Source organism: Phyllostomus hastatus, unplaced genomic scaffold (assembly GCF_019186645.2).
Source record: "Phyllostomus hastatus isolate PE091 unplaced genomic scaffold, TTU_PhHast_1.1 phas_contig_40, whole genome shotgun sequence".
Classification (NCBI taxonomy): domain Eukaryota; kingdom Metazoa; phylum Chordata; class Mammalia; order Chiroptera; family Phyllostomidae; genus Phyllostomus; species Phyllostomus hastatus.
Window position 1 is genome coordinate 58,219,185 of NW_025333872.1, and position 20,920 is coordinate 58,240,104.

Genomic DNA, 20,920 nt, shown 5'->3' on the forward strand with positions numbered 1-20,920 from the left:
ACAGGTGTATGATCTCTGAAGACTAAGGAAGGATTAGTTGCACCTGTTTACATCCTTTAATTGGCTATAAGGACAGACCAGGTCTTCCCTTGGCCAGTATCCCTATACCTGGTTACCCTTTCCTCTGAAAGTCTTAGAAACCACTCCCTGGGGAGGTCTCTCTCACCCTAAATATCTGCACAATTTGGAAGAACAGTTGGACCCAATGCTGTTCATTCCTGGGTGGAGCTTTTGGTCTTCTTTAACCCACTGGACAAGATGTATTTAAATGTGTATTTTAGATGTAATGATGCTCTTGGTTTGGTGTGACGTTCATGAATGCTGAACAGCTTTAACTTTACCTCTAAGAGCTGTTGATCTATGGACGGCCAGTGTATGTCACTCTAATAGCCAGAAGATCCAGCAAGTTTGCAGGGACCCGTTTCCTCAAGAGAGGAGCAAACTGTGAGGTAAGTTGGGAAACACAACAGCGTTGCTGGCCTTTTAACCTTTTCTATCAGCTTTGGTGACAGATGAAGCAGAGCAGGTTTTTAGAAAGTGCAGCATCTTAGTTTGGGACATTAGGAAGGGAATGGTCCTCCAGAGTATCTGAAATTTATGAGAAATAGGACTAATATACAGCTGTTCTGAAATATCAGCTATCTTAGAGCAAGTTCTGCAGTGCCTTGGGGAGTTATGAAATCTCTAATGTTTTGGAGGATGAGCCATTTCTGTAATATATGAAAAAACGCAGAACACATTTAGTGTAGAGACTGAAATAGCAAAGCACCTCCAGCCAAGGAATAAATGGAGGGGAGCGTGTGTTGGAAATGCACCCTTGAGAAGAAGAGTAAGGACAGCAGGACAAGGTAGGCTCTTCATCCTCTTCCCTCTGCTTTAGTTTGGCTCAAGGCAGGCTCCTCATTCTGTTCACCACCAGAATAACAACAAAAATTTATCTATCATGCCATTGGCCATGGAATCCCCATGGAGTGCTCAGTCCCTATTTGCAATTGACAGTGTGAGTCTTAAGCAGATATGTGACTGAGTGGACCCACTGAGATATTGGGTTTTGATCCTGGCTTAAAATAGCAACATTGTTCTTAAAATTATATCAACAGTGAAAATAGTTGTAACTGGTGCTTTAAAAGAATCAGCATTTTATAGCTATATTATTTAGTTTTAAATATTCAAAGGGTAACCCAACAGACCTGTTATTAATGCCTCTAAAATTATTTTTGTCATATCCTTACATGCTTTTATAGATAAAGCCACCTCAAGACCCCCCTTTTTTTCTTATTATTCACATCAGACATTATGTGAATCTCACTCTTTTCCTTTCATTTGTCCTCGATCTTCAGAGTTGAATTTTTGTATTCCGCTGGTCTTCCTAACCTCCCATATAATTCCATGCAATTTTTTTTCTATCCTCTCCCTTCCTGCCATTTGTATCACTCACGATGTTCTCTACGATTTGTGTTATTGGCTATTTCCTTGAATTTTTCCTAGTCTATTCGCTGCTATTTTTAATTGCCTTCCTTGATTGCATTTTCATTGATTTTCCTTTTCTAATGTACACAATATTGATCAACATTTACCTCTTTCAAAACTTTCTAAGAATAGGAATTATAATGTAATTGTATACTTGCAATTTTTTTTCATTAAAACATTCTTGTGTTTTAGTTTCATTTCATTCTAAGAACATAAAATATCTTTAAATGTACCTTTCTTTCAGGGTGATGTTGCCAATGAAGTGGAAACTGAACAGATACTCTGCGATGCTTCTGTGATGTCTTTTACTGCGGGAAGTTATTCCTCTTACGTACAAGTTAGAGGATCAGTTCCTTTATACTGGTCTCAGGACATTTCGACTATGATGCCTAAACCACCTATTACATGTACGTGGAATGGCCTTTTTAATAGCACTTCTTCTTTATCCACAGTTAGAGATAATTGACTGTGTCACAGAAATCTCACGAATGCTTATGTTTAGACAAACTTTTAGTACTGGAAAGAGGATAATTTTATCATTTTTTTTGCAATGACTTTATAGTTTTCTTTAATTTTGGCTGCTAGTATATTATTTATATTTTACTTCAGAAATGTAAAAATGTTCAAATTCAAAAAACACATGACAAATTAGTGTCTTGATAAGCTCAAGAGGAAATTGGGAAATGAGACTACTGGATCAGTTGAATTGCATTTCTGTAAACATGAAGTAACAAAACAAAGCCCTATACTTTTATTCTTGCTTTATAGTTTCCAGTCTGGTGTGTATTCATCATTTTTTCCTCCTCAGTGGATCAGGCAGACCCGTTTGCACATGTGGCGGCCCTTCACTTCGACCAGATGCTCCAGAGGTTTGGCTCCCCCATCATCATCTTGAATTTGGTGAAGGTATGATGTGCTCACCTTTCTGCTTATGACAATCAGTCACACCAGACAACCTCTTCCTCGGCACAGAGGGGTTTAGCAAGCTTGCTGTACCTTTCCCCGGAGGAGAGACTTGCCAGCGTAGCCTGCTCTGATGGCCCACTGTGGCTGAGCCGTCCGAGCGCTGTCCTTCGACTTCAGATAGCATGTGGCCTCTTCCCTGCGTACCTAGGAGAATCGGCCATGAGTTTGCAGGGGAGAAGTGTGATGCAGTGTGTCAGTCTCCTGAATCCCTTGGGTGACCTAGATATGGGTGAAATTCTGCTGTAGTTTCCAGGACGTCTTGGAGAAGGAAGCATGGAGACCAAACAGCCACAGCCAGGCCTTGATGCAGCCAGTTCCCTTGACAATTCAGAAGCTCTCCTGGGCAAGTTAACGCATAGTCAGAGTCAGAGGACCTAAGGGCTAGATTCAGAAGGTGGAGGGCTGTTGTGGCTCATGAGTCAGGTGGACAAAGGGGTGTCATGGCCTCGTAGTTCTGTGCTTCTCTGTCAGAGTTCACTGTCTGGGCACCGCATCTCGTGTGTCAGCAGGCTCACAGGTCAGAGACCTAGGATGGAGGACAGGGAGACAATACATTGTTTCTATTCATGGCAGCCAAGTGAGTTGAAAGAATCTCAGTCTGCAGCCTAGAGAGGTGGAAAACGAGGGCTGTGTTGTTTTGGGAGCGGCTGACAGCCTAGTAGTGTCTGAGGTTATTCTGAGAAGTTGGTTAATAAATTTAACTCAATTCCATCAAAACCCCAAAAATCCTGTGTTCATTTAGTCTGTTGATTAACAAGTATTTTTGAAAGTTTTCTTTGTGCCAACACAATCACAGAAACGGTCCATGCCCTCACGGAGCTAACGGTCTAAAGGAGGAGACTGTGAAGTAATGCAGGGTGAGTGGGGCCGTGAGAGCCTACAGTGTCCCCTGGGGAAGTGGTAAGTCAGTGCCACCAAAGGAAGAGGCACTAACTAGTCCAAAAAGCTGGAGAGTAGTATTCGCCCCAGAAGAGTCGGCACCAAGGCCCTGAAACGGGAGGGGATGTGGTGTGTTGGAGGAAGGAAAGGCCTGTGTGGCTGCAGCCCAGAGAGTGAGGGCAGGAGAGCCTGCTGTGAGACGAGGCTGAAGTGAGGGGAGTCTGGTCTGGATCCGGAGAGTAATGGGAAACCGTCCAAGGGTGCATGGGAGGATCATGAGAGGATCATGCTTAGATTTATGTTTTGAAAACATCGTCCTGACTTTTACGTAGAGAACAAATGGATCAGTATAACATTAAAGCCAATGCCGGAGGACTATGTAGGAGGCTATTATAATTATCTAGTAAAGGGGTGACTCTGGCTGGTCCCACAGTGGTGTGGTAGAAAGGCGGAGAAGTGGATGAAGGAGGTAGACTCGGCGAAGGGCAGGACTTACGATGAGGGAGAGGGAGATGTCAGGCTTGGCTCTTAGGATCTTGGTGTAGTCAGGTGGATGGATGGTCATGCCATCCGTTCACTGACACAGGAAACACCCAGTCTGCAGGGGAGGATGCTGAGCGTGGTTTAGACATGCTGAGGTTTATGTGTGTCTGTGTCCTCTAAAAGGAGATGGCACATAGGTGGTCAGTTTGTGAGCTGGAAGCTCAGAGGAGAGGGCTGGGCCGAGATGTGACTGTTAAAGGTGGGGGCGAGGGTGGGATGCCCCTACGGAGGTTACAGAGGGAGAAGAGGAAAGAGCCTTCAGTCCAGCCTTGAGGACCTCTGCTCTTACTGTCCAGCGAGAGTGGTCTGGGTCCGAAAGGAGGCAGAGGAAACCCGGACAGAAGTAGGAGGGAAACCAAATGTGTTCTGCATTACGAAAATCAAGAGAAAACGTGTTTCACGATGGAAGTAGGTGGGAAATGTGGGTGGGTCAAGTAAGATGGAAAGGGAAGAAATACTCACTGGTGTTAGCAACACCGAGGGTGCCGACTGAAGCAGCTGAGGTGTGGGGCGAAAGTGGGCATTGTGGCGGTGAGTACCTGGTGAAACATGAAGAGGAGTGGGTGTTTTTATCCCTTTTTGAAAAGAGATCAGGCCCTGGCTGGTGTGGCTCAGCTGCGTGGAGTGTCATCCTGTGGCCGAAAGGTCGTAGGTTCAATCCCTGCCCCGGGCATGTATGGAGGCAGCCCGTTGGTGTTTCTCTCTTTCCTTTCCTCTCGCCCTTCCTCTCCCTCCAGGAGCAATGAAAAAATGTCCTCAGAGGTGAGGGTGAAAGAGAGACAGAGTGAGACCGTGATGATGTGTTTAAATGACCATGGGAAGGACCCATTTGGGGTCCCTGAGGAGAGGCACAAAGCACAGGAGAGAAAAGGGATGACCAGCAGCATCACGTACTTAGGAAAGAGGAAGGGGAGAAACCCGGACCTCGGAGGGAAGAATTGTGTTATCGGGATCACAGAGAGTAGTAAGGGTGCGGGGGTGTGTGTGTGTGTGTGTGTGTGTGTGTGTGTTAAACCAGGGGTTTGGAGGAAGATGGCCTGGAGGTGGCCAGGCCACGGGGAGGAAGCAGGGGAGGAGGGGAGGCCTTGGGCAGTGAGGCAGTCAGCTTCATTTCTTCCCCTGCTGCTCTTTGGTGTATGTAATTATTGCATCCTACCAGGGACTGACTTTGTAAAATAAATTGTTCAGATATTAAAGACATCATTTTCTAGACTTTTGTTCACATTAATTCAGAAATTTCATTTTCACCTCTCTCTCCCTGTCCATTCAGAATAATCTAAGGCAGTAGCTGAATAAACTATAATCTCAGCCTAGTGTTATTGAACAGTAGCTGTAATATACATTATTTAAAAATTAAAACAGGACAGCTCTAGTAACAAAGAGTGTTGTAAACACTTTTCTAGTAAATGTATAGGTAAGGTATTATTAGAATATGAACATTGACCTAAATTGTAGATATTCTTCATGGTTTACGGAGTCCTGATAGCTATAGTTCAATGGAGATTCAGTCTGTGACATTTAAAATAATTCTCCATTAAGTATAGAGATTCAATATCTGATATATGTGATTTTGTAAAGTTTTTTTTCCCAGATTTCTCAAAAGTACATTTTAAAAAATATTTAAAGGCCAGTCTATTGTTCTGTTGTCATAAAAATCCTGGCAATAACTAGAGGTTAACTAAAAATAGAGTGGAGCTTGAGTGGCTGTACGTGGAACAGAAAGAAAATTTTTGTTGTTTTGTCATTGGTTATTTTATTCATAGGATAAAAGAGGATGTTTATTCAGTTCCCTTGGAAGACATCCTTATTAACTGTGGTGGAGGAGTCAAGGAGTGTGTGTGTGTGGAATGGTACTCAGGGATATTCGCTCTTTATCCGCCTCCACATCAAGTTACTGAAGTGAAATACTTTTCTTGGCTTCTTTCCTCTTTAACCCTGTGTCGTGAACTCTCCGCCCCCAACCCCCACACCATGGGTGCGGAAGTCTGAGGCACGGGTTGACAGACATCTTCCATCTGTTCCTATCCTTCAGTGCTGCTACTGGTGGTCAGAGAAAGTCCACCTGGATGAAGCATAACTGTACATCAGAGATTTCTAACCTGGGGCCATGGATGGCCATTAGAGGGGGTCTCTGAACCCTTTGAAATGGTACACAGAACCACTAGCATATGTGAAGTTTTCCTTTGGTCATTACAGAGGTCTGGGACCCTAAGAAGGTTGACTGACCAGTCCATTAACATTAATTCCCGGTGGACAGACAATGCATAAAGCAGATTCTTTGTTTAGAGATGATCAAAGGTTTGATTAAATAATCTTTTCTCTCCATTTCATAAAATGTCAGATTTTTCAATTTTTTTTAGAGAGAGCGGGGAATGGAGGGAGACACAGATGGAGAGAAACATCGATGGGTTGCCTCTTGGACACGCCCCCTCCAGAGGCCAAGCCCACAGCCTAGGCCAAGCCCACAGCCTAGGCGTGCGCCCCGACAGGGAGTCAAACTGGCGAACTTTCGCGTTGTGGGACGACGTCCAACCACATGGGTCAGGGCTAAAATGTCAGATTTGAGACAAGAATTATAAAAAGTTTTGGTTTACCTAGCTGATTTAAAATGCTCTTAAGAAAATTCCAGATATATAATTTAATTTTCTCAGATGTAAAAATAAGCTAAATCTATGTTTAGCCTAAACTGATATAACATTGTTTTTAATCAACTATTTCCTCATTTGATTTATTTCATTATACGAAAGGGATGCCCTTTTCTGTCTCCACAGCGGTTATCTAACTCGGTTCATGTGGCTGAGAAGTAATCGCCATGAGGGAGGGCAGCGAAGGCTTGTTTCGGTGCCCGTGGCAGTGCCTCGGTGGCCCCATCAGCGTCACTGCTGCCGAATTAACTGTTCTTGTCTGTCTGTTTGTTTCTAAGTGAAGACCTGTCCGGAGAACAATACAAATAGTTCAGTTTGATTCATACTGACCATGTTCCAGATGTCCATTATCATGTTTTATCTCATTCAAACCTCACGTGAATGCTGGCATGGAGATGTGCTGGTTACCCCATTTTATAGATGAAGAAGTGGAGGCCTGGGAAAGCTGAGAACCTTGCCCTAGGCCGCGTGGCTAGTAAGGGGTGGAGCCAGCTCTCCAACCACAGAGCTGCACAGCAGTGCACTAGCCCCTCCTGGGTGGGCGGCAGTGAAATATCTGAGGAGGTAACTTGGGCAGGAGGCAGAAGTAACTGTTAGTGTCATGAACGCCTTGTAGCTTCAGTTCATCTAAAAGCAGTGTAAAAAGGAAAATCATACCTGCCTTGGCTGCCTCACCAGGTATTTTTGTGAGTCAAATTTAAAAACATGTATAGGCTGTGAAAGCTGTCTCTGAATGCCAATGTGGGGGTCATCCATCCAGACCCAGTCGATTCGTGTGGTCCTTAGATGGCTGGAGTTCCGGAGTTCCTTCTTCTGGTCCTCGGGGACTCTCTCCTGCAAAAGTTGGGTGTGGAGGGTGTAGGCCGAGGCTGTGGAGGGTGAGCTGGGCTTCTTGGGGCTGCAGGATGTTACTAGGAAGAAATCTGGTTTCCTGGAGTCTTTACAGCTCATTATCTGTTGACTTAAATTCAATGAAGTGTTTATTTCTTTGCATTTATATTACTTTAATTTTCATACGTAGGTTTCATTTCAGTACATTTAAGATGGACTTTTTGTCTTATCTTGGCTGAAAAGTAAAAACGTTAAAAGTCTGTTCCTCTGATTTAAAGTAATTAGAACACTGAAAATGTTTGATTTTTGATAAAGGAACGAGAGAAAAGAAAGCATGAGAGAATTCTGAGTGAAGAACTTGTAGCTGCGGTGACGTACCTCAACCAGTTTCTGCCCCCTGAGCACACTATCATTTACATTCCGTGGGACATGGCCAAGTACACGAAAAGGTGAGTATGTATTAATATGTCTGGTTGTGATGTGTTCCTGTTGTTGTGATGTAAAATAGCAGGAAGCTGATCTCTATGGTAAAGTAAGTTACTCTTCTAATTTCTTTCATGAACCTGCCGAGGGGCTGTTGAGTGCTTAAATTAATAGACCAACTCTTTTTTTGCCCACTTTTTATGCCACTTGCAAGTTCTCTTTGAAGTAGTCAGTCATTTCAGAACATCTCTACTCTACTCCTTTTCCTTAAAGGCCTTCATTCCACTTTTTTCTATTCTGTTCTCCCCACCTGTTTGGTCACCTTCTCTCATACCTCTTTCAGGTGATCTCCCTTGTGGATGAACCTGCAGTAACTCCCGAGTGTTTTCGGTAAATCCAGCTTCCTAGATGTAATGTTAAAGCCCCATTGCCTGGCTTGTTCCAAAATGCAGTAACTTTTTATCCCCAGATCTGTCCTTTTCCTGAAAAACTGGACTTCATGTTCAGTCCCTAGTGTGGCAGCCGAGTCCATTTTTTGTCCCCTGGTCTTCACCCTCTCCTTTCCTCCACTTCTCCCAAGCGTGCTTCCCCCCCCCGCCCCCCCTTTTACTTGTCACGATCTGATTCAGAAATCTCCAAGGAACTTTCTTTCATTCACGTTGCATTGTCTTTTTACTCATGTACTAGGCATCATGCAAACAGTAGATTTATTTTGAGGTCTTTTTAAAAATGTTACTGTATTGTTTTGCACTAAACTCATTATACCTTTTTCAAAATCATTTTATGTAATAAGACACACACACACACACACACACACACACACACACACAGTGTTTTCTTCACCTGCCACCTGTACTACGCATTGTGCTCTCTTCACAGTCATTTTACGAATGCGTATCGACTTGACTTGACTCTTGAGGGGTGAAAGGCTTTGGGAAAAGCTCTTGCAGGCACGTAATGTGCCAAGAATAAGGCCTGCCAATAGTTGATATTAAATTATAGGCCCTTAATGTCTCTTTGCACCAAATCTTGTTACTTACTGAGTATAAATTATATTCTAGAAATTGCTACTGTGTCCCTATGGAGTACACACCAGAGGTTTCTAAAATTAAATCCCTGAATATAATTTCTATAGACTTTATTTGCTTTAGATATAGGGATAAATAAGTATTAAAACTTGGGTTCTCACTTTTCTCATTCCTCTTCCCCTCCTCAGCAAACTGTGTAACGTTCTTGATCGACTGAATGTGATTGCAGAAAGTGTGGTGAAGAAAACAGGTTTCTTTGTAAACCGTCCCGATTCTTACTGTAGCATTTTGCGGCCAGATGAAAAGTATGTATGTATGAGGCTGACAGTGACCAGAGGGGAGAGGGGAGGGAATTTCAGGGGAAAAGGGGAAGGGTTTGCAGGAACAAGTACAAAGGACATGTGGACAAAAACAAGGCGGGGTGGAAACAGGAGGGAGGTAGGGAGGGCTGCGGGGGGTGGGGGGGTGGGCTGGGATGGGAGTAAAAGACAGAAAACTACTTGAACGGCAATTAAAATAAAAAAATTAAAAAATATAAAATAAGGGGTTAGACTAAAAAAAGAAAAGAAAGTATATATGATGTTTAAAACTTAAAGAATTTTGGTCTATGGATAAAGTTATTCTAAATATGAGCAGAACACTCATCTTCACTTGGAAGACGGATGGATTTATTCCTTTGGGGAGACAAGCTGCACTTAATGAACATTCACTGTGGGCATCAGATTTCCTCAAGTGGTTATATAAGGTCTGTCTGGAAAAGGTCCAGCCATTGTTAATATAATGAGAACAATTTGCACAACATCAGTATAACTTCACAGCCCAAAAGAGAGGACTGGAATGTAAATGTGTGAATAATGACGACTTCACTGTACTTGTCACTGGGGGCGGTAGACACTGTTGAGTGAGTATGTGTACTGTGCGGCCATTGCATTCACAATGACTGAGTAGAGCAATGAGTCTGTGTCAGATTTTGCAATAAGCTTGAACATTCCTCCATGGAAACTGTTTGGATGACTTTAGAAGGCCGCAGTTATGGGCAACTGGGGATTGGCAGCTTCATCATGACAGTGTGCCCACCTATGCATTACATCTCGTGCAGAGTTTTTGGTGAAACATCAAATCACCCTGGTGACTGAGTCCCACTATAGCCCAGATTTGGTGCCCTGTGACTTAGGGCTTTTCTCCAAACTAAAATGACCTTTGAAAGGGAAGAGATTTCAGAATGTCAGTGAGATTCAAAAAAATAAGTCAGCTGATGGTGACTGGGAGAACTGTGTGAGGTCCCAAGGTGTCTACTTTGAAGAGGACTGAGGTGTCATTGTCCTATGTACAATGTTTCTTGTATCTTGTATCTTCTTCAATAAATGTCACTGTTTTTCATATTACTTGGCTGGATACCTTCTGACAGACCTTGTATACTGTGGGATGGAAGCCATGGAATTTTTATATCTTGCTTCATGGAATAAACATTACATAAAATATTTCTGTAAAGTAAAATTTTCTGCAATTAATTCTATTTTTCAGTATTAAATAGGAGCAAGAAAACTTTTCTCTTATAGACCAAATACTAACATTTTAATAAAAATAATATTTATTGTCATACTACAGTTAGTTATTTGCTCACAAATCTTTCTGCATTACCATTGTATACAGAAATATTTTGTGAACTTCTTCAGATCAAGGATCCATGTTTTATTTACTTTTTAAGACACCAATATTATAAATTTTGAACACTTTATTTTCAGTTAACAAAGTTAATTATAATGGTAAAAAATGAAGAAAAACAACTGACTAATGGTGTGTATGTCTTTAGAGGTGATCCTTCTTTGTAGTTTGAATTTTATGGCACCTGTCACGGGGAGTTTCTAAAGCCACTACTAGACACAGTGATCACCGGGAGAACTCAGAGGACACAGCATATTATACTCATGGCTGTGATTTTTTATAGTCAGAGGATACAGAACAAAATCAGCAAAGTAAAAATGCACCTGGGCAAAGCCTAGAGGAAGTCAGACGCAGCGCCCAGAATCCTCTCCTAGTGGAGTCACACAGAACACACGCAATTCTCCCAGCTACTTGTTGTGACAGCATGTGTGAGATGTTGCCAGCTAGGACAGATTATTGGACACCCAGTGCCAGGGTTTCATTTTATTTTTTTAATTGGAGGCTGGTCCCTTAGGGAGTCTGCTTGGCATGTACCAAAATTCCAGACTCCCAGAAGGAAAGAGGATATTCAGCAAAACCACATTGTTTCTACAAACAGTTTAGACCCGGTGAGCCACTCGTCTGTTCTGGGATGGTGAGATCCCAAGTGCTCAGATGCTGGCCAGCGGGCAGCCTTGTAAGCCGGTCTTTTGGGGGATAGCAGGCAGGCCTGATAACTCTTTTCTGCACTGCATCTTCTTTCAAATAATAAAAACAATATTAATATCATTATAGAGTGCTTAGAACATGTCCCCATGCAGTCATCAGCATGTGTAGAAGAACATAAGTAAGGAAGAAAAATAGTAAAGAAGCCTGCAAAAACAGCCAAGGGAATGAGAAAAGCCTAGGGGGTACAGAATCCCAATACTGAGGAGAGAAAGATAAGGCTTGGACAATTTTAATAGAAAGATATTCTGTAATTAATACTTATCTCTGTAGAAACCAAGCAAAAATTCAGCTTAAATTAAAGCAAGAGAAGTTCCAGCTGAACATGGGAGACAGAACATCAGAGTGTGGGGCCCTGGGACAAGGTCAGACACCCCTTTCCTGGGCTCTCTCTGGGGAGAGCATCGATAGCCCTCTGTCCCCGTTGTTTGCAGATTAACCTGCCCAAAAGGACGAAAGTAAGCAGAATCAGCTGATTATATTGGTGCATGTAGCTCTGTTCATTTGATTCTTAATAGAGATCTAGTAGCAAAAATGAATACAGATTATATTATCAAAACATTTTTTTAAAAGCATGTATTTTTAAACAGGTGGAATGAACTAGGAGGATGTGTGATTGCCACTGGTCGCCTGCAGGTATAGATGACATTATATTATTTTATTAATAGTGAATAGAATGCACAGATGATGTTTTCTGAATGCAATCATTGAGAGTTATACTTCTTGTTTAATGCAGAATTATTAATCATTTGGGAGTAATTTTTAAAAGCCTTACTGCTGGAGTTTAAATCCTAAAGGATGTGCAGCTAAAGTAAAAATGATCCACAGATTTTTAAAATATATGATACATTTCATTATTGGAAATAGAAACATAAAGAGAAACAAAAATGTGGAAAGAATGAGTTAGAATGACTTTGGAAAATGAGCCAGGTGTGATCACTGTATGTACTAATTATGCTTTAAGAATGAGACGACCTCAACTCCTGAATATTTGGTTTGTACAGTAAAGGAGGCACATCAGGGGAAAAAGCACATACTTTAGTAATTGGTATATGTGAAAAGTGTTATGTGTTTTATCTTGTTAAACTAAAGAAGAAAGTTCAAATACAAACTAGAAGATGTAATGATGCTGTTGCAGCAGTAAGTGAGGCACAGCTGTGACCTTTCACGATCTAAGAAGTGTTCATCATTATTTGTTCAAGAACAATACCTACCTGTAGCTTTTCTTCCACTTCTTAAGGAAAGGAAATCTAAGCAGGATAGAAGTTGTTTTGGTGACTGAATAATGGTTAAAAGTCTTAAGGTGTCTCTCTTTAGACTGGTGTTCTCCGAACCAACTGTGTGGACTGTTTAGATCGCACCAACACAGCGCAGTTTATGGTGGGAAAATGTGCTCTGGCTTACCAGCTGTACTCCTTGGGGTTGATTGACAAGCCTAATCTGCAGTTTGATACAGATGCAGTCAGGTAAGCCTTATTTTCTGCCTTTTGAATGTTGGTAATGACAGAAAGCAAACCTGATTAATAATAAGGACTTTTATGAACTCGTTTGTACTTTCAGCTTCTCAAAAATTATGTTGCTAATTATGCAAATTAATTCTGTAATAAATATTTCTGTTAAACACTTGTATATTGTTGCTATGGATTTTTGTATTAATTATCAATAAACACTGTGTTCTTTAGAAAACTCCAAAGTGCTTTAAATAAATCTAAAATAGTGTTTTTTTTTTAAAAAAAAACAAGTCCAGGCTACATTATGAAAAAATAATAATGTGCCTTCATACATTTTGAATTAAAAATAGAAGACATATAAAAGATTGATTCTTCATTAAGATTGGTTTCTCCCCTGTCCATTGGATCCATGGCATTGTATGAAGTACAGTTTCTTGAAAATACAGTGATTGTTTTTTTTGCTTAGGTTATTTGAGGAACTCTATGAAGATCATGGGGACACCCTGTCCCTTCAGTATGGGGGTTCTCAACTTGTTCATCACATAAAAACTTACAGAAAGATAGCTCTTACTTGTCATCTGAGATGGTCAGAAAGGTTGTCAAGAGAAGTGATCAGCTTACAAGTAGCCACATCCACAGATATCACAGCACTGAAAGTCTTTAACAGGCACTTGAAGGAACACAAGTTTCAAACGTATATTTCCAGGAAAGAATATGGTTTATCTGTCTCTGATCAGAGCTTGTCCTTCTTTTCTCAAGGCGATTCGGAGAGAAAGTAAAATTCTGCCATGGAAGATAAAGTGATCAAGCAGGCTGCAGACAGTTAGGCATTTTTTTTTTTAGATTTTATTTATTTATTTTTAAAGAGAGGAAGGGAGGGAAAAAGAGAGGGAGACAGAAACATTGACCCTGGCTGGTATAGCTCAGTGGATTGAGTACTGGCCTGCAAACCAAAGTGTTGCCGGTTCGATTCCCAGTCAGGGCACATGCCTGGGTTGCAGGTTTGGTCCCCAGGAGGGGGTATGTGAGAGGCAACCACACATTGATGTTTCTCTCCCTCTCTTTCTCCTTCCCTTCCCCTCTCTCTAAAAATAAATAAAATCTTTTAAAAGAAAAAAGAAACACGGATGTGAGAAACATCGATTGGTTGCCTCCCACAACCCAGGCAAGTGCCTTGACTGGGAATTGAATCAGCGACCGTTTGCTTTGCAGGAGCCCAGCCAACTGGGTCACACCAGTCAGGGTTAGTTAGATGTCTTCTGATAAGTTTAGAACCAACTTGGTCTGACTTGGGTGGGTTATGTTTTTAGTGCCCCTGCTATCTCTTTAGTTTTTTCTGTGACTTTGTTGCTCATTAGACTGTTACTGTAAAATATAAAATATTTTGCATTTGTACTTATCTTTAAGATGTTGAAGAATCTACTCAAAAGGAATGGCTCAGAGAATTTATAAAGTGAAAAACTTGTTTTGAGTCTGTGGCCAAGTGAATAACATGTAATACTTTTTCTAAAATTCTTTAATATTTGGATTGTTTTTTTGCTTAGGTTATTTGAGGAACTCTATGAAGATCATGGGGACACCCTGTCCCTTCAGTATGGGGGTTCTCAACTTGTTCATCGCGTAAAAACTTACAGAAAGATAGCACCGTGGACCCAGCACTCAAAAGATATCATGCAGACCCTGTCTAGATACTACAGCAATGCTTTTTCAGGTAATTCCGGAGTATTAGGCGTTTCTAAGACATCCCAGTGTGCATTTTCCTTCTTATACATATACTTTTTTTAGCTACTTGGCTAGTAAAATTCAAAATTAAATGTTTAAGAAGTTTAAATAAAACAGAATCTGTCCCTTAGAAAGTGCTCAACAAACATTTGTTCAATAAATGCATGAGTACACTTTGTATTTTAAATAAGGCCTGTTTGCATTTTGCCACCCCCAATTGGAACTTTTACATAATGCAAAATACTTTGATTCCTTGGCTTCTATCTCTGTATTTCTGTTTGTGATATATATAGATAAAAATGTTTGAGGGTATTGAATCATTATTTTTAAACGGGATTCATAGTCTTGACAATTGTCTAAGAATGTAAGTATCACTGATTTTTTAAAATGTCAGCTAGAAATGCATGGAACATTAACACTGAGTCATTTTCTTATTCGATAACTTGCGAATACTGAAAGCAACAGGTTGTTACAATGGCACTTTTCCTACCTCCATTCTGATGGAATTTCCAACACGGCAGATGTCACAGAGCGGAGCAATTGAGAGGCAAGTCCCCATGCACAGAAGTCACAGAAGCACGTACAGTGACTGAGTCTGTGAGTCAATGGCTCTTGAACCAGGTCAAGGAGAAAGAAGTCTACAGAATACAGAGAAGAAGATTTGCAAAGACATTCTTTGAAGTGCACTGTGACCATGCAGGGCCACCCCACTCCTTCACCTCAAGGCTAGAGAGAGCTGGCTTCAAGAGCACTCAGGGCCAGATTGATGGAGTGGCCTACAGTTGGAGGGACCCCATGGAGCTGCCGGCTGCAGACTGCCCTGTAGAGAAGCTGGGGCAGAGGGATGGACTGGACAGAGGGCTGCCGTGTTAGAAAGGGCCTGTCCTCCCAGATTTGGTTGGGCCAAAAGGTCCTGGAGGGTTTCCTGGTGACCAGATTAGGCTCATGGGGGAGGGTGCTGGCATGGGGTCGACCTACATCCTGGTCAGAGGGACCCTAGCCATAAGAACCAGGAGGTGATCGTTGGATTCCTAAGGAAGGAGCCACAGGAAACTGACTGATACGAAAAGTACATGTGCCCACACCAAAGGAACTGCATGAGTCCCCAGTGACGAGCACCTCTGAAGCAGGTGTGAAAGCATCCACAAAAGGGTCATCTTTCAACGTTTTTCACGCCCAGAGAAACTACAAAGCCAGTTTGCTACACTGCTGTTTAAGTCTATTAGTTTTCTATGCTATGTAACAAATTACTAAAAACTTAGCAGCTTAAAACAACATGCATTTGTTATCTCATGATTTCTATGGGTCAGAAGTCCAGGCACAGCTTAGCTGAGGGTCTCTGCACAGTGGACACCGAGCTGCAGTCAGGATGTCATCAGGATGGCCTCGTTTGGAGGTCTGACTAGGGAAGGAGGCACTTTCCACTCATGTATTTCTTGGTGGAATTCAATTCCTTGCAGTTGCTTGTGCTGTAGGACTCATAGCAGCTTGCTTCTTCACAGCCAGCAAAGGAAAGAGTCTCTAGAATGAGTCTGCTAGCAAGACAGTCTTAGAACATAATATAATCTTTGGAATGATGTCCCATCCGCTTGCCATATCTCATTGCTCAGAAATAAATCATGGCTCTCACCCACACCAAAGGAAATCTGTATCAGTATAACAAAAACCACAGAGTCCACTGTAGACCTTAAGAGCATTTAGATATTTTTCTTTATGCATGGCTCCTTGAACTGGGTGTAGGACTTAAACATCAAAGTCCATTATTTTGAGCAAAAACTGTTTTTTAAAAGTTGTAACTTACTCTCTGTTTAAACTGAGACTGCAGTTCTCCAGAGGATGCTCAAACCAGCCTGACAGACATACTGCATTCTCCTAGTATGTTCATTCTCCCACTCCCCAAAATGACCGTTCCACACCTGTCCTCTCTCTCTAAACCTACAGCCCCCCAGTTTCAGCTGATGACCTTGCTTCATACTTTGTTAAGAAAAGGAATCATTGTGACCTCCACCTTCATCTCATCACCAGATAAGATGAAGAGTGTGTGGGCAGAGCCTGTCCTTACCTGCGCGCACACTCTCTCCCTTGTATTCTGTTAGAGTGGGCAGAGTGCCCCTGCCCCACCTTAGGCCGACCCCCCACTGTGCTCTGAATCCTGTTGTTTTTCCTGCGGTCCCTGTACATCACGTGTCTCCCTCTTTCCTGCCTCTTCTCCGTTAGCACAGAAGCACACTGTAGGGGATTCCATCTAACCTTTCCTTCTATCCTTAATTCTCCATCCTATTTCTCTGCATAAGCAAAACCTCTCAAAAGAGCTGTCTGCATGCCTATTTCCTCTTTCATGTCCCATTTTCTGCATCTGCTTCACTGGGTACGTGCCCCGTCATGCCACTGAGACTGTGCTTGTCAGTGTCACCAACAATCTTGACGGTGCCAAATCCCAGTGGTGGCTTTCCTGTCTCTGTCTTGCTCAGCCTTTCAACATCTATTATCACAGTTGAATAATGTTCCTTTCCATTGCTGATTTCAGAAACTACTTTTATCACACACAAACCTTGATATTACTGTATTATAATAACAGATATTTTAGCTCCAAAATAAAGTTTTTGGCTGAATAAAAAGAATTGTTATGGTCAAGCCTGATCTATATGAATGCAGTGCATAATAAAACTGGTTAATGTTGAGCTGCTTGAATGGAGGTTAAATGATACAAATTATTTTTTCCTTTAAAACATGATTGAGTACAAAAATAGGTAATCCTTTTGTCCTACAGAGAACCTACCTGTATTAAGCCCTTGTCCATATCCAAAGTACTACCCTCTTCCTGAAGGTGATTGTCTTGTTTGCTGTGAAACATAGGCAGGAAAAAATCCTCAGGTTCGTGAGGGCTGGCGTGGTAGTCCAAGTTCATGAGTGAGCATTGACTCCATAGATACATTTTAAGTTATAACAACAGCAGTGCAGGCAAGAGGTCTTTATTATGATCCTTTGAAAGAATATCTTTTATTTGGTTCTTTTTCTCACACTCTACATTTTGTCATATTTGCTTACATTAAAGGAGGCTACTATTAGGTTTATAGGATGAAAGAAACTTTGAAAACATGGCTGAAAAATGGAAAGCTTCTCTAGATAGAACAAGGATATTTTGAGGAACTGCGTAGATGAATTAAGAAGGGCCATTAAAGTTATTCAGGAAGCATAAAGAATACAATTACTATGAAGGCAGTGTATTTACTTTTATATTGTGTAAAGGGGACGATAATGTCTGTATCATATAATATTTGATATTTTCTCCCCACAAATGACAAAAGACCCCAAATATGTTCGGCATATAAACATATGCCTTTTATGTATCAGTGTTAGCCTGAAAGGTAAGTGCTATTTTAATGGGATGCTTCCTGTGAAACTAGTAATAACTCAAATACATAGTTGATGTATCCTATTTCATGTATTGTTTTTGCTGAAATGACCAAATAGCCCAATGAGAACAATGTTGCTAATTTCAGATATATCCATGTTTACAGTTGCTGTTGGAAGAAAATTGATTTCATCATAATATTATCTTATTTCAAAAGCAGTCATTACTACTGTGCTATCTTTTGAGTTCTGTACTCATTCTCAGAAAGAGGTTATTATTTATATTGTGGATGTCTGTCCCAAACTTGAATACACAGGGCTCTGAGACAAGGATGGAAGGAAGGAAATGAGGGGGAAAGAATGAAGGATGCTAGGGAAAGGCAGTGTGGATGGGAGGCGGGGGTTCATGAGACTACGGCAGTGCTTGTTGTCAGTTTTACTAAGGTTTCTTTAGAAAAGGAAGAGAAAAATACAGTGTGTGTGTGTGTGTGTGTTTATATATATTTACACAGTCAGTGATTTTGGAGTAGGTGAATGGCTAGAACGAGGCTGTCATCTGTCTGCCCACTCTGCCTTCATTATCAAACACAAAAGCTAATGGGCCAGGCCCACAGCTGGAGGGTTGGGGGGGGCAGAAAATGTTGTGAACATACTCTCTGCTAGAGAAATGGAGAATATCTTTTCAAGGATTAAAAGTGGAAACTGTGCAAAAACCAACTTGTTCAACGTCGTGCAGTAGAATATGGGTAGTAATTGGGTTATTTTATTCATCTCTAATGTCTCAACTTGTCTTTGAAATAAAGTGGACATTTATTTGTTTCAAGAAAACTAACAAATGGTGAAAATATATTTTATTCTAAAAATAAAATCACTTTGGTATTACGGCACTGTGGCATTGAGTCATTCAAAATTCCAGAAGCAGTTTATGTGCACTGTCTTCTATATCATGAGAGAGATGGAATAAAAAAGAAACATTTCTAAGCAAATTTTGAATTCTGTTCAAATCTTGGCGACTGTTTCAGATTTTGTGTGTATGACTCTTGAAGTATAAATACTATTATTTTATAGTATTTATAGGTATTTTATAAATACCTATAAATTTTATAAATACTACTATATAATAATAGTATTTATAGGCATTTTAAAAGTACCATATTTTGCCATGTATAGTGCACACTTTTTGCCCAGATTTTTGAGGAAAAAATAAGGATGCACATTATAAATGAGTAGTACTAATTCCGTCTCTATATAAATGATTTTGATTCTTTTATTTGTGCTTATGCATTAAAAGTATAACTCTAGAGAGCAATAATGATATCCATATGCAAAGTAATACCCTGTAATACAATAATTGGTTTTGTTTCTAAATATAAATAAATAAATGAATTGAAAAATTAAAATGAAAGATTTTTTTCCTGAAAGTTTGGGCCAAAAAACATGGGTGCACATTACACACAGCAAAATATAGTATATTCCGTGAAATCACAGTTGTTTCCTCATCCTCCTGAGAAACATTGTCTGAGTTGCATATGTCAGCCGTGGAATTTCTGAAATACGTATTTTTGCTTTTCAGATGCTGATAGACAGGATGCCATTAATCTCTTCCTGGGAGTTTTCCATCCCACTGAAGGGAAACCTCATCTCTGGGAACTCCCAACAGATTTTTATTTGCATCATAAAAACACCATGAGACTTCTACCGACAAGAAGGTATTTTTCTTCTTACTCTACTATATAAACTTAGATTTGATATTATTTTGAAAATGAGGTACTTATCTTTTTGTTTTTGTTTTTGAAAAATAAACACATAGGCTGAAGTAGTCAGTTTTCCTCCACATTCGCCTTGAGGAATTCAGTGTTGATGTCCTGAGAGTAGTTTTGGGAAACCATTGTTAACAATTGGTGTTGTACATTTTCCATAAGATAAAATATTTCAGAGCTCCATTAGTGAGCATAAGTCACAGCCCCACTAACCGTCATTTCTGAGTACTTCCAACAAACGTGGAGCTATCAAGCATTCTAGGGGTCCGTCTCTGGCTTTTCAAGTGTGAGGTCTAAGCAGCATCACTTTGCTGCACGACTTTTCTTTCCTCCACAAGGCACAACCGATTCTTGGTGACAGTAGTAAAGACAGGGAATTACAGCAGTGACTTTAGTGGCAGACACCGCTCCCATCACTCCTACCACTTACTTTGGGCTTTCTGAAGTCATTCACCATTGCAGGTTATTTTGATGAGAGTTAAATTGGTAGTAATAGTCTCAAAACAAATGAACTGTTTACCCAAAGCATTTTAACAGCGCACCCTGTAATGTAGGCCTCAGGATCAGGTAGACTTGAGTTGGAATCTCTGTAGTTATGTGACTTTGAACTGGTTACTTACCCTCTCTCCTGGTCTGCACAATGTAAATGGTAGGACACACCACACAGAGTTATTGTGAAGATTTAATGAGAAGATTCTTTCATATTTTTAATTGAGGAGTCACATACTAATATAAATTTTGCCATAAGGGCAAAGTGTTCACATATATGAGGTTGGAGCCTGGTCCGTTCACTCAAATGTCAACTTTTCTTTCAAAATGCTCCTCTCTCCCAGTGTCAGTGTGATGTAGCCCTTATTTTGTGCAACAATGCTTCCCAAGCACTACCACATTCATTCACAGTCTGTGAAACTGTGAACAAACCATGAACAACTGGTGAATTAGCAATGCCGATGTTACAGCTATTACCAAATTCTGTGTCACTTCAGGAATCTTTAAAATATTAAGGAAGTGGCCCTGGCTACCGTAGCTCAATTGATAGGAGCATTGTCCCAATACACCAAGGTTGTGGGTTTGATTCCTGGTCAGGGCACATGCAAGAATCAACCAGTGTAGATCCGAAATCATAAAAATCATAGAAGAAAACATAAGCAGCAAAATTTCGGACATTGTTTGTAGCAGTATTTTATCAGCTATATCTCCCAAGGCAAGGAAAACAAAAGAAAAAAAATAAATAAATGGGACTAAATCAAACTAAAAAGTTTTTGCACAGCAAAGGATATAATCAACAACAACAAAAAAGACAGCCCACAGAATGGGAGGACATATTCACTGATATACCCAATAAGGACTTAATAATCAAAATTTATAAAGAACTTATAAAACTTAATACTAAAAAAACTCCAAATGACCCAATTAAAAAATGGGCAAAGGACCTGAAGAGCCACTCATCCAAAGAGGACATACAGATGGCCAATAGA

At 40.7% G+C, this 20,920-nt stretch overlaps 1 protein-coding gene across 1 annotated transcript in view; it reads left to right on the forward strand.

The window, feature by feature from the left end:
* FIG4 (FIG4 phosphoinositide 5-phosphatase) overlaps positions 1-20,920 on the forward strand; it is a 102,319-nt gene that overhangs the window by 33,801 nt on the left and 47,598 nt on the right. Inside the window, exons 8-16 of the mRNA XM_045844078.1 lie at positions 349-449; positions 1,715-1,877; positions 2,279-2,376; positions 7,650-7,783; positions 8,974-9,090; positions 11,746-11,791; positions 12,473-12,621; positions 14,151-14,317; positions 19,256-19,391. Coding sequence (XP_045700034.1) covers positions 349-449; positions 1,715-1,877; positions 2,279-2,376; positions 7,650-7,783; positions 8,974-9,090; positions 11,746-11,791; positions 12,473-12,621; positions 14,151-14,317; positions 19,256-19,391 — 1,111 coding nt within the window. The remainder of the gene's footprint in view (positions 1-348; positions 450-1,714; positions 1,878-2,278; positions 2,377-7,649; positions 7,784-8,973; positions 9,091-11,745; positions 11,792-12,472; positions 12,622-14,150; positions 14,318-19,255; positions 19,392-20,920) is intronic.